Source organism: Priapulus caudatus, unplaced genomic scaffold (genome assembly GCF_000485595.1).
Source record: "Priapulus caudatus unplaced genomic scaffold, Priapulus_caudatus-5.0.1 Scaffold254, whole genome shotgun sequence".
NCBI classification, from domain to species: domain Eukaryota; kingdom Metazoa; phylum Priapulida; class Priapulimorpha; order Priapulimorphida; family Priapulidae; genus Priapulus; species Priapulus caudatus.
This window is the reverse complement of record NW_014577315.1, coordinates 399,853-413,471: the sequence shown is the minus strand read 5'-3', so window position 1 is coordinate 413,471 and position 13,619 is coordinate 399,853. Positions and strand designations below refer to the sequence as shown.

The 13,619-nt window shown below is 45.9% G+C and overlaps 2 protein-coding genes and 1 long non-coding RNA gene across 4 annotated transcripts in view; 1 reads left to right on the top strand and 2 right to left on the bottom strand.

Annotated features, from left to right (window-relative positions):
• Positions 1–3,504, top strand: part of LOC106808125 (E3 ubiquitin-protein ligase TM129-like) — an 11,178-nt gene extending 7,674 nt beyond the window's left edge. For both annotated transcript variants that reach the window (XM_014810705.1, XM_014810706.1), the window contains exons 4-5: positions 2,145–2,304; positions 2,743–3,504. In XM_014810705.1, the coding sequence (XP_014666191.1) occupies positions 2,145–2,304; positions 2,743–3,000 (418 nt within the window). In that variant the 3' untranslated portion in view covers positions 3,001–3,504. The remainder of the gene's footprint in view (positions 1–2,144; positions 2,305–2,742) is intronic.
• Positions 3,237–13,619, bottom strand: part of LOC106808110 (MMS19 nucleotide excision repair protein homolog) — a 13,658-nt gene continuing 3,275 nt past the window's right edge. The window contains exons 7-22 of the mRNA XM_014810685.1: positions 13,344–13,412; positions 12,759–12,913; positions 12,432–12,513; positions 11,681–11,888; positions 10,743–10,837; positions 10,439–10,564; positions 9,726–9,954; positions 8,838–8,914; positions 8,583–8,646; positions 7,863–8,031; positions 7,168–7,294; positions 6,300–6,382; positions 5,198–5,365; positions 4,269–4,349; positions 3,692–3,771; positions 3,237–3,404 (exon numbers count right to left, since the gene is read on the bottom strand). Of these exons, the coding sequence (XP_014666171.1) occupies positions 3,374–3,404; positions 3,692–3,771; positions 4,269–4,349; positions 5,198–5,365; positions 6,300–6,382; positions 7,168–7,294; positions 7,863–8,031; positions 8,583–8,646; positions 8,838–8,914; positions 9,726–9,954; positions 10,439–10,564; positions 10,743–10,837; positions 11,681–11,888; positions 12,432–12,513; positions 12,759–12,913; positions 13,344–13,412 (1,844 nt within the window). The 3' untranslated portion in view covers positions 3,237–3,373. The remainder of the gene's footprint in view (positions 3,405–3,691; positions 3,772–4,268; positions 4,350–5,197; positions 5,366–6,299; positions 6,383–7,167; positions 7,295–7,862; positions 8,032–8,582; positions 8,647–8,837; positions 8,915–9,725; positions 9,955–10,438; positions 10,565–10,742; positions 10,838–11,680; positions 11,889–12,431; positions 12,514–12,758; positions 12,914–13,343; positions 13,413–13,619) is intronic.
• Positions 8,590–9,339, bottom strand: LOC106808127. The gene is made up of 3 exons (XR_001393751.1): positions 9,326–9,339; positions 8,838–8,914; positions 8,590–8,646 (listed from the first exon to the last, which is right to left on the bottom strand). It is a non-coding gene; the product is annotated as an uncharacterized LOC106808127 (long non-coding RNA).

Here is a 13,619-nt window from a genome sequence, read left to right as displayed (position 1 = left end):
GTTAAATAGTACTACTGCGCATGGATATATAAGACTTACAACTAGACAGTAAGATCTAGGTAGCATAGAACTACCCTAGGAACACAACGTCCAGGCGTTACCTTAGATTTAAATGTATTAGCGCATGGATGGGCCCTGACGACAAGAGCTTTCGTGATCCACACCCACAGGTTGAAGGCCTTGGTTCGACCGGCGTCGTCGTCACCACCGCCGGCTAGACAAGTCTCCAGATACGACGACACGCCGTCGAGAACTGTATCGAGTTCGGGACCTGACGAGCAATCGACACGATTTACGCGTTACAGTAGAAAGCGATTATAAAGAGCCCTGCGATAATTGTTTCTAAATTTCAACTAAATTTTTAATGTATAAATAAATTCATAAATGAATCAATAATATTAAATAATATTATTAAATAATTAATGTTTTTCCTTATCATTAATCCTTTCTTCCCAACAACCCCCCCTACTACTTTGTACGCAAAATATTACCTGCGATATGCTTGTTAATGAGTTGGGCGTGTGTGTCTACTCATCGACTACAAAACATCTGAGAATATACGTGTTTTCTACGTTTGGAAACGTTTCCTTCTTCATTAATCCTTACTTACCCCCCACCCCCCACCGACCCACCCACTACTTGTTGTGGTATCGCATCACAGCCAAACTGCTAACAGTGATTATCATTTGGTAGCCATCCTTTTATTTCCATATCACTCCACCTCTGCAGCCTCATCACCGATCCATAAAGTACTACGCCACTACCTCTGCATGTGAAATATTACCTGCGATATGCTTGTTAATGAGGTGGGCGTAGCAGCGGGCAGACATATCACAGATCACTGGATGCTCGTCCATGCAGGATACATGCTGAAGCTCTGACAGAACCTTGCTCGGTATGACTACCTACGCACGACAACACCACAGAGATATAGAAACGTCAACACGCGGGAGGAGTCCGTATCTTGGTGGACAACCCGTTAGCGAATGTTCGTCGTCTAAGAACTATGAACAAACCCATTTACTACTCATGTACAGATGCGGTATCGCACCGAGACTCAGTAGTGAGTACAAATGGGTGGTTTTCCGTCGTCTACCTCTTGCCTGCAGGAGGACATCACACCAGCGTGTATCGCGTGAGCTTCTGCGCGGTGCGTCCAGCTTCCCCTCGTCTGCAACAGATAGTAACAGTGAACGTACAGTGAACGTTGTTACGTAGACCTACCAGTTAAACTGATTGCTCCCACTACAGCCCTACACGACTTTTGCTCGTGCTTTTTGGTTCGTGTTTGCGTTTGATAACGGATAATATCTGGCCGAATTACAGTCGGTCAAGTTTGTTTTAAGAGAGGCAGGGTGATGTCAGGACAGTTATTTTGCCAGCTAGCGTGGTTTTTTTACTATATTACAGACTACAGCTTAACCTGCCGTGCTGCAAAGATTCCGTGCAGTTTCTCCATCACTGTTAATCTTACAGCCCTTTAAAAACGAAAAGCTTTACGGGTCGAGCGAGTGGTTACAAGGCGTGCGTGCTTCGCCCAACCCCGCCGGGCAATCGCGACCATTGCTAGGATCTGTTTCGGTACCTGCGTGGAAGTCGGTTCGGGATCTACTGCCGAGCAATCTCCTTCATCCAGCAAGGCTACAGCCAGAGCTACGAGCTCTCCTGCTGGCCTGCGTGCATGAAAACATCAATCATGAAAACAGAATTTAGGGAGTAGGCGTAGGCGACTCCCTAGACTCGTTAGTGGAGTAGGCGAGGTACGGTCCGGCATATTAGATAGTACCAGGGTACGTTCCGATATATCGAACCGTACCCAGGGTACCCTCCGATAGTACCCTGGGGGGCATAGACGTACCCTTTCAGCCCTTGTAATCCATGCCAGTAATTTGAATCTATTGTCAGTTGTCAGATGTAGGTTTATCGCCATTGATACCGGCATCATCATACTATGAAATGTTGAAGAGTATTTCCCACATGAGGTTATGCCCACAATACCATGCAAGGATATCATCTGATGATCTTTAGAAGATTGCCTATAAATCTTTCCCACATGTTTGGAGAGACAACTATTAATTCAAGCAGCATGTTGTTTATGAATTCATGTTAGTTTACAGCCATGTTCGTGCCACTTTTAATTACAGACTGAATTCCAACGACTACAACGATTTGCAAACCAAAATTCAGGCTCCGATCAGGAACGCTCGTAACATTGTGATTCACCAAAGCCTCAGCGATAAATTTCTTGACGCTTTTCAAAACCAGGTGGCGCTGAACGAAAAGTATAGCGTTCCCGCTGATATGGTAAGAATAACACACCACACCGTTATTATACATACAAGGCTCTTACATATGCTGAAGATGCGAATGCAAAAAGTATATACACGTGTGTTGGAAGACAAGATGTCTGACGATTATCTGTATACTGTTAAAGTAAATGCAGGTTGAAATTACCTGAAGTTTCTAGCGGGACAAGAAAAAAAAGCGGAGATGATACGAAAAACTCACGAACCCTTGTATTACATTAGACGAAACGTGGCGTAGCAGACATTACCGGAAGCTTCCACCGCAAACTTTTTTCATAGTTTTGTGGGAACGCGACATCGCTAATATTATATCGAGTAGGTGCAAGTCATGCACTCAACTATTAATCAATCGCATAGACTAACGAATCGCCGCCCTCCTCCGCAGAAACGCGCGCGACGAGGCATTCGCGTATTTCACTTCGCTCTCGCGTTTCAGGAGCTGGAGCAGTGCATCGGCTGCATGCAGACGACGTCCGACGTGAAGCTGACGAAGCGTTGCGACGACGCGACGTCGGGTGATTGCGTGCAGTGCTACTGCCGCCCGATGTGGTGCCGCCAGTGCATGGGCAAGTGGTTCGCGAGCCGGCAGGACCAGGAGCGGCCGGAGACGTGGCTGGCGAGCCGCTCGCCGTGTCCGACATGCCGCTCGACGTTCTGCATGCTCGACGTCTGCCGCATCGTGGTCGCCGAGTGACCGCCGGGTGGCGCCATCCGGTGACGGGCCTGGGAAGCTACGTCTTTTTCGCGCGTTGCTAGTATTTATGCCGTTTAGTTTCGAGAGACGTTTGGGTGTTTGTTGTTTGTTGGTTGTTTTTGTTTGTTGTGAAGATAAGCACAATCATTAATAATAAATATAATAATGATGATGATGATGATGATGATGATGATGATGATGATGATGATGGCGGCGATGATAATAGAAAATATATATTGTTCTGCAGTTATCATACAGTTTGTATTTCTAATTCAACTTTCTAGGCACAATAAAACTTCAGGACTAGTTGAACATGCATGTAGATGTGCAGCAACACATGTGCTGCCTACAATTGACCCGCGTCTTCCTTCTATTAATTCTTGACCATGCTGCCTAAGATACACCTGTGGGGGAAAATAAATGCTGTAATTAATAGTTAAACTGGCTCTACGGATGTATAAGTATAATAAATACTTAAGTATAATAAATCATCTTAATACAATACTCGCTGTGTGACAACTATAAGTGATGGAAGTACAAAGTTGCCATAAGCACTTCACTATATACGTATTCATATTCATATTAATGTGTATATATATATATATATATATATCACTTATAAAATGCTTGATGCAACACTGGCAATGATTTATTTGTCTGTTATTGCCAGAATGTGATCTATTGCTCATACCATTCTCCTCTGGTTTTAGCTGCAGCCTGCCTCACTAAACGTTTCTTGTCGTCCAGGGCTGCAGAAAGCTGTCGAATTACCTGCAGATAAACAAACGAAATAAATACACACATAGTTTATCACGCCGCTGCTCTTCAGTCTGGGTGATACTCCATTAGGAGTGTTCCCAACTTTAATGTCATTAATGGTCATAATAACATATGTATATATATATATACATATATACATATGTATGTATGTATGTATATATACATATGTCATATATATATATATATGTGGTCATGGTCATGGTCATATATTAGTTTGTGGTTTAATGTCATTTAGGTTAGGGTTAGGGTTAGGATTATCAATCAGTAATCATTAATGATATCAAAGTTGGGAACACTCCTAATGGAGAGTGAGCCTTTAGTCTTGGGTTTCCGACAACAATCATTACATCGGGACTCGTTAAATCTTTAGTTCAGAGTCGCGCATCATTTCACTCGACACATTCAAGTCAAACGACGTTAAAGATGCACACTGCGATTGCAATGACTGCGAGTGATTGCACAGAACAACACTCTGTGGCATTTAATACCTGCTGCTGATGTGGAAACACAACCTGATGGGGTAGACTGGATACTATTCTCAGACAGTCCAGAGCGGAGATTCGCAGCTTCTGCAAATATAAGCATCGTATTTGTGTTATTGTATTATGTAATGACATGCAAGACTTCCTGCCCTGCCAACACACTGGCGAATTTACTCATTTACGAGCAAGAATGCATAATACAGTATATAAAAAAAAATCTATATGCATGTGTACGTGTGTGCTTGTGCGTGCGTTCAATATCTGTTTTATGGTCAATGCAATAATTAGTTTAATCCATAAATATCGATCTATCTCTCTACCTACTGACTTACCTATCTATCTACCTACCTACCTACCTATCTATCTACCTACCTTGCCTTATCTATCACCACCTACATACCTACCTACATAGCCTTATCTATCCTATACCTACCTACCTACCTATACCTATCCTACCTAACCTACCTAACCTACCTACCACCTACCTATACTATCTATCCTACCTACCTACCTACCTACCTACCTACCTACCTACCTACCTACCTATCTATCTATCTATCAACTTACCTACATACCTATCTATCTATCTATCTCGAATAATATATTATATATATATAATATAATATATATATATATATATATATGTTATAATATATGTATAAAACATACATACATACATACATAACATACATACATACATACATACATAAACGAGCGATTTAGCTGCACGTGCACTCACCATGCTACATACATACGTACGCACGCACGCACGCACGCACGCACGCACGCACACACATACACACACACACTCACCATGCTGTCCTCGCGGCGCGTGAGCGTGAGCAGTAGAGGCACGCTACATACATACATACGTACGTACGCCACGCACAGGCTACGACTGAAGCGCACGCACGCACATACACACACACACTCACCATGCTGTCCTCGCGGCGCGTGAGTGTGAGTAGTAGAGGCACGATCGTGTCCGCGTGACCGATGAGAAGCTGTGGAGTGTCCGTGAGCAGGGCCGAGAGCGCGGCGAGCGTGGACAGCTGCAGGTCCGCGTCGCCGCACACCAGCGACTCCAGCAGCAGCGGCAGCAGCTGCAGCGCAAACGCAAACGCGGATATGAGACCGACGATGAAGAATTGAAGATCGGTGACGTTCACGCGCGCACAGATGAGACGCGGGTGAGAATGATGACGAAGAATTGAAGATCGAGCGTTACGCACGTTTGCGTGCGAGCGGGGGATTGTTAGTGCTGCCATCTAGGAACGTTACTACGGTGCCATCTAGGAACGCTACGATGACTGCAGTGCATTTATTCATATCGCTTTAGCACGCCGGCGCGCCAAGTGTAGCATGATTTTGTAACGAAATCACTCGCAGTAGCTGATTTCGTAACGAAATCACTCGCAGTAGTTGATTTCGTAACGAAATCACTTTGTAGACTTGATTTCGTAACGAAATCAGTCCTGCGACACTTGGCGCCCCATAGGCACGTGCTATGCGCAGACGCCATGTTAACCTCAGGAAGAACTCTCAGAGAATATGGCTAAAACGTTCACGCAATGCAATCCACAGATGTTTTAATACGTGTGTGCTGAATTCGGCTCTCTGTTACTTATCTACACACGCTCGCTCGCACGCACGCTAGCATACACGCTAGCATACACGCTCGCACGCACGCTAGCATACACGCTAGCATACACGCTCGCACGCACGCTAGCATACACGCTAGCATACACCGCGCGCCGACGCCGACCGCTAGCATACACGCTAGCATACACGCTCGCACGCACGCTAGCATACACGCTAGCATAGACGTTAGCATACACGCTTGCACCGCACGCTAGCATACACGCTCGCACACATGTACGCTAGCACGCACGCTAGCATACACGCACGCACACTCGCTCACACGCTAGCATACACGCACGCACACACACTCGCACTCTAGTACGCACGCACGCACGCACGCACACTAGCCCGAACGCACGCACATACGTATGTACGAGTGCGCGCGTTTATACATACCGGTGGAAACTCGCTCAGCATGACCTGGTGTGGTATATACCTCAGCATGATAGATAGAGCGACCAGGTAGTGTGGTTTCATGTCTGCGAGAAGACAATAATATGTTACACGGAATAAAATACTCGCAAGTCAATGGATGTGTAGTCACCTAGCACCCACAATACTGCAGAGATGCCCAACACATATTGAAGCAATCTGTAGTTTCTGGCCATCAAATTAGTAGTTCGAGGGTCACGCATGCCCCCCGGAAAATTGTTTGATTCTGAGATAAAATTTCCTGCATTCTGAGGGTCAAAAATGACAATAAAAATTTTTTTCGATCACAGTGAAATTCGTAGTTTTATACAAACTGGTCGTAGTGGTGCAAACGGAATAGAAATTCGTATAAAATACGAATAAATCGTAGTGGTTGGCATCTCTGCCAAATAGATGCTTGAACAGTGACCCACACCACTCCCTTCAACCCCTATGCGGTCTACTGCCCACATGACCACCACTACGTATACGCTAAGCATGACCATAGCTGCCCTACGTCAAATACTCCTCCCACTTGACCCCGCTCCCTCCCTCCTCACTCCCCCGCCTTCAGCTCTACCTCTCCCCTCTCCTTGTCTCCGACCTCCGGCCTCCCTCCTCCTCCACCTCCCTCTCCCTTCTCCCCCATCCTTTCCCCCACTCCCCCACCTCTCCCTTCTCCCCCATCTTTCCCCGCACTTCCCCACCTCTCCCTCCTCCCTCACCTTTCCCCCACTCCCCCACCTCTCCCTCCTCCCCCCCTTCCCCCCACCTCTCCCTCCTCCCCACCTTTCCCCACCTCCTTCGACTCCACCTCTCCACCTCCCCCTCCCCCCTCTCCCCCCACGCTCACCTTTGGGAGCCAAGTGGAAGGCGGCCACCAGCAGCGGCGATGTCTCCAGGAAGAAGCGCTGCCTGTACATCAGCCTCACGTTGCAGTGCATGCGCGAGAGAGGACCGTCGCGCCGCTTCGCACAGGATCACGCTGAAGGCCTCCGCGGTAACGGCGGCGAGCGCGCGGAGGAGAGACACGCGAGACCTGTGTGTGTGAGCGTCGTGCGCGGAACGATGAGTCAGATGTAGCAGGAGGAAGAACGATTAGGGCATCGACATGTTGTTCTGTGGTGTCCAGTGGTGTGGTGTGTCTGTGGTGTCTGTGGTGTCTAGTCTTACAAACTAGACAGTAAGATCTAGTAGCATAGGACTACCTTAGGAACACAACGTCCAGCGCTTTACCTTAGATTTAACGTACTAGCGCGATTGTTATAAGACTTACAAACTAGACACGTAGGGATCTAGGTAGCATAGAGCTACCTCAGGAACACAAGGTTCAAGCATTACCTTAGATTTGAACGTACTAGCGCATGGATGTATAAGACTTACAACTAGACAGTAAGATCTAGGTAGCATAGAGCTACCTCAGGAACACAAGGTTCAAGCGTTTACCTTAGACTAAATGTACTAGCGCATGGATATATAAGACTTACAACTAGACAGTAAGATCTAGGTAGCATAGAGCTACCTAGGAACACAACGTCCAGGCTTTACCTTGGATTTGAATGTATTAGCGCGTGGATGAGCCCTGACGACAAGTGCTTTGCTGATCCACACCCACAGGTTGAAGGCCTTGGTTCGGCCGGCGTCGTCGTCACCACCGCCGGCTAGACGAGTCTCCAGATACGCCGACACCCGTCGAGAACTGTATCGAGTTCGGGACCTGACGAGCGATCGACACGATTACGCCGTTACAGTAGAAAGCGGTTATAAAAGCCTGCAATAATTTTTCTAATTTCAACTAAATTTTAATGTATAAATAAATTCATAAATGAATCAATAATATTAAATAATATTATTAAATAATTAATGTTTCCTTCCTTCCTATAATCCCCACTTCCCAACATCCCCCTACTACTTTGTACGTGAAAATATTACCTGTCGATATCCTTGTTAATGAGTTGGGCGTGTCTACTCATCGACTACAAAACATCTGAGATAATACGTGTTTTCTACGTTTGGAAACGTTTCGCTTCTTCATTAATCCTTACTTACCCCCCCCCCCCACTACTTGTTGTGATATCGCAGCACAGCCAAACTGCTAACAGGGATTATAATTTGGTAGCCAATATTTTATTTCATATCACTCTGCCTCTGCAGCCTCATCACCTAATCCATATAGTACTACGCCACTACCTCTGCATGTGAAATATTACCTGCGATGTGCTTGTTAATGAGGTGGGCGTAGCAGCGGGCAGACGTATCACAGATCACTGGATGCCGTTCACGGCAGGATACACGCTGAAAGCTCTGACAGAACCTTGCTCAGAATGACTACCTACGCACGACAACGCCACAGAGATATAGAAACGTCAAACACGCGAGAGAGTCCGTATGTTGGTGGACAACCGCGTTAGCGAATATCGTGTCTAGGAACTATGAACAAACCCATTTACTACTCATGTACAGATGCGGTATCGCACCGAGACTCAGTAGTGAGTACAGATGGGTGGTTTCGCGTTTGTCTACCTCTTGCCTGCAGGAGGAACATCCACACCAGCGTGTATAGCGTGAGCTTCTGTGCGGTGCGTCCAGCTTCCCCCAGCCTGCAACAGATAGTAACAGTGAACGTACAGTGAACGTTGTAGTAGACCTACCATTTAAACTGATTGCTCCCACTACAGACCTACACGACTTTTGCTCTGGCTTTTGGTTCGTGTTTGCGTTTGATAACGGATAAATATCTGGCCGAATTACAGCCAGTCAAGTTTGATTTAAGGAGGCAGGGTGATGTCAGGACAGTTATTTTGCCAGCTACGTGGTTTTTAACTATATTACAGACTACAGCTTAACCTGCCATGCCTGCAAAAGATTCAGTGCAGTTTCCCCATCACTGTTAATCTTACAGCCCTTTAAAAACGAAAAACTTTACGGGTCGAGCGAGTGGTTATGAGGCGTGCGTGCTTCGCCCAACCCCGCTGGGCAATCGCGACCATTGCTAGGATCTGTTTCGGTACCTGCGTGGAAGTCGTTTCGGATGTCTACTGCCGAGCAATCTCCTTCATCCAGCAAGGCTAGCAGCCACAGCTACGAGCTTTCTGCTGGCCTGCGTGCATGAAAACATCAATCATGAAAACAGAACCTTATTCTTATATATATATATAGAGAGAGAGAGAGAGAGAGAGACAGACAGACACACACACGTACGTACACATACCCACATGCACACTGAGTCACTGACACACACACACTTGTCCAAATTACGATAACATCACCTATTCATCGAGGGAATTCCCGCCTAAGTCAGCCTGTTAACAGCCATCTAGTAAACACGTTTAGGACTCTCCCAACGTTCTTTCCCTCACGTCACATTACCGTTTCGCGCCACGCGCTACGTGACTTCCAAACGATGCTCACCCAACGTCGAGTGACAGCGTCACCATGCTGCAAATCAACCTCAGCAGATCGCACACGACCTTCACGTGACCTTCCGGCACACGCAGCCGGCCGGCTCTCGCCAACGCAGCCAACTGCACAACCAGTTCCTTGCCGGCCGACTCCAGGCTCTGTCCCGACGACGCCCACTCCGTCACGATGGACAGGAGAGCTTCTAGTGCGGCTGCTAGCCTTGTGTGTGTACTGCACGCTGTAACAGATGACGCGGAACATGTGGCTCCATCTATAATTGCGGCAAAAAACGTAGCAGCTTACGTTACCTACGCGTACCCAACAATAACAGAGTTGATGGAGATTTTGAGCGTATACGTTGCAAAGTACATTGGCTCGATCTATAATTGCGGCAAAACATGCAGTCACTTACATTACCTACGCTTGCCCGACAATAACAATTAATATAACAAGGTTGATACAGATTTTGTGCATATATGTTAGATTGTACATTGGCGCCATCTATAATTGCGGCAGAACGCGCAGCTGCCTGCGTTACCTACGCTTTCCCGACAATAATAGAGTTGATGCGGTTTTTGAGTATATACGTTAGATTGTACATTATTGAGTGTTACAGAGTGAATTTTCTCTACTGTAACTCATAACGTATCCATAGTTCAAGCATGCAGGGTCTTCTCTGTAAACACAAGAACGGATCCATCTGTGTTGATGACGATTTTTACCAGCAGGATCACGTATGTAAGAAATGATATGCGCGATGGCGTCCCTTCCTGTGTCGGCGTGACGCGAAACACCTGCAAGTACCAGCAGCACGTCTTCGTGGGGTGTGCTGCCATCTATTGAACCATCTGGAAATCAAAATGACTTCAGTCATGCTAAGTAGCCACTTCCAAGAAGGTAACTATATCACGTAAATTGATAGGTGATTGTACAGTTTTTGTCACAGGTGACTAAAATGCATTTTCTACATGCAGGAGTGGGAGTGTGTATAAAGCACAAAATATTAACCGATGAACAGTGTCATACCCTTGAGTTTATCCAGCAGGACAGGAAACACCTCGTTATGAATGACCTCCGGGTGAGTCAAGGACATCTGGGCCAAGGTCTCTGCACTCTCCTTCCTACACGTACACACCAGTTCTTATTCCTACACCAGTCAAACTTAGCAAGCACACTCTATACATGCAGTGCACATGCAAGTGAAAAGCAAAGAGTAACATCATCCTTAGCAATGTTCTCCCCAGTGCTTTAATGCAGATCGGGTCCAACGTATCTTCAAAGTCGAAGTTTATATGCGACATCCCATAAATCCTTTGACATTGTCTTAATTGCCTAATCGACGTGCCTTAATTTCCATCCGTGTTTACTTTTGACAATCCCGACACAGTCACGCTGATTTCACAGCTTGCGGTATACATCTCCAAACTGATCAAGTTTACCTGTTTATTAGGAACCGTGTAGTTAACAAAATCTTAAATTATCGTTACAACCCCTCCTGAGACCTCACCCACCCATCCACAGGGGTAGAAATAAGGAGAAAAAAAGAGATGGTCCACAGGACCATCTAGTTTGAAATTAAGATGGTCCTCCTAAATTTTAGAAGGTCCTCCTAAATTTCAAATTGTTCTCTAAAAGTAATGCGGCGTGCAAGCGTAAGATTTGCTATGGTCAACACTGGATTAGCAATAATCGAAACATGGAAACTTGTTAAAATGGGACCAAAATATTCAGTGGTCCGTCGGACCATTGATTTTGAAAATCTGATGGTCCTCCTGATTATTTGATGGCCCCGAACCATCGGACCATCGCTTATTTCGACCCCTGATCCATAAATAACATGTCTTCTGAAATTCCCAGGAAGAATCGCGCGCTTGGTAGCAACAGCATGCTGAGTCACCCAGCATTGCACGCGTGCGTCCGGGGTGCACACACCAATTCATGATCGGTTTTTAATATTCGCGTACCTTATCTGGCAGCTGCCGTCCGTTAGCGCGGCCCTAACGAGATGATCGGCGGCCATCGTCTGCCTGTTCTTGTCGAGCAACTTGGGCTGCTGCGTGAGAACCCGGATCCCGTGGATGCCCACCGATCTCATCTCTTCGGCGCTGTCCGAGAGCAGGCTTAGGAACAGGGTCGATATTTGGTCGCTGTCGCGGTGGAGAGGGCTTGAAGCTGCGACGATAGTTTAGAAGTGATGTTCAAAAATGCACGTACATATTACTGGAAAATCAGGCTAAAGAAGCTATACCACATATAGTAATTGTTTCAGAACATGGCACCAGTTAAGGTGACATTCTAAAAACATTTCCAGACTTAATGACTTTGCAGACACTAAAGACATTCCAAAACTTTTCTTAATTTTCGTCTTTTTCTTCATCTTTTTTCCCCAATTTGTTAACATGAAACATAGCAGTGGGCATTTGGCATATGGCCACACAAGCAAAACTATTTTTTAAGAAGATCAAGTACAAATGTTACCCAAGTTCCAAACAACGTTTTCACAACAATAAGGGTTATTTATGAGTTGCGTGGATCCTCTGGTTTAGACTATTTGAACAAAATTCCACCAACATCACTTCACAAATTGAGTTTCAGCGTGCTTTTCACAAGTTACCCAGAGACTGCAATCCTACCTCGCTTGTATAACATTTAGCATACAAACACCAAAGAGCATTATTTGAAAAGAGATTAAATTCAAGCCGTCAAACAACATACCATTATTTTCAGCTTGGCAGAATACATTTGCAATTTTTAGAAAGCCTATCAATGTCTCAAGAAGTGCTTTTCTATGGCTATTCTGCAAGACAAATGAAAACAGGCTGTCACTTTTTCGATAACAGAAGGAAGGCATACGAGTACAAAGGCAGAGGTGGAATAAACAATTCGCCGTGCGAGCCAACTGCACAATTATATGATTTCACCGATATATTATAGCTATCTTCGTCCAAACTTGAGGCCCAAACGTGAGCTATACGTGAGGGTAGCCCACATACATAATATATATATATATAACATAGAACGCAGACACTAGCGTGGCTATACCTGCGGGTGAGCCTGGAACTGGGAGATCAGCATGGGCACGACTTCGCTGAGCACGTTGCAGCAGGCAGGGTCAGAACTGGACGCCACCTCCTGCAGCAGGCAGGCCGTGGGGGCAAACAGCTTCAGCTCTGGTTCGGCGAGGTGGTGGCGGCAGTCTGCAGTGCAAACGCGCCATCTATCAATCTCACTAAACAATCGTGTAATCCCTCATTCACTCACTCACTCACACGCTCGCTTGCTTGCTCGCTCACTCACTCACTACCTCAATCACTCGATCGCTCGCTCGCTCGCTCGCTCACTCACTCACTCACTCACTCACACTCACTCACTCACTCACTCACTCTCACTCACTCACTCACTCTCACTCACTCTCACTCACTCACTCTCATTCACTCACTCACTCACTCACTCACTCACTCATGCACGCACTCACACACACACACACTCACTCGCTCACTAACTTATGCATGCTCGCATGCACTCACTCACTCACTCACTCACTCACTCACTTAATTCACCAAGCTTACTTTCAAGCTGCCAATAAAATGCTGAAAGTTTCACACAAGTTCTCTACAATGCTAGTACCTTCCAATATATGATGCAATACGTCATCCAAGATACTTTTGTTGCTCTGAAATACAGAAAACACCAGTACTGCAGATCAAACAAGCACAAACGAGTACAGCATTCTGCCGTATCGCACAAATAATATACCCGCACAAAAATTCCCTCTTGTTGCAGTAGATGAAAACATCAAAATACAACAGACATTACAGATCATTAAAGAAACGAATTGCTATCCACACAAAAAATCATCATGCGGTTCGAAGATTAGCCGTAAAAGCGCAGTTCTTCACGCTC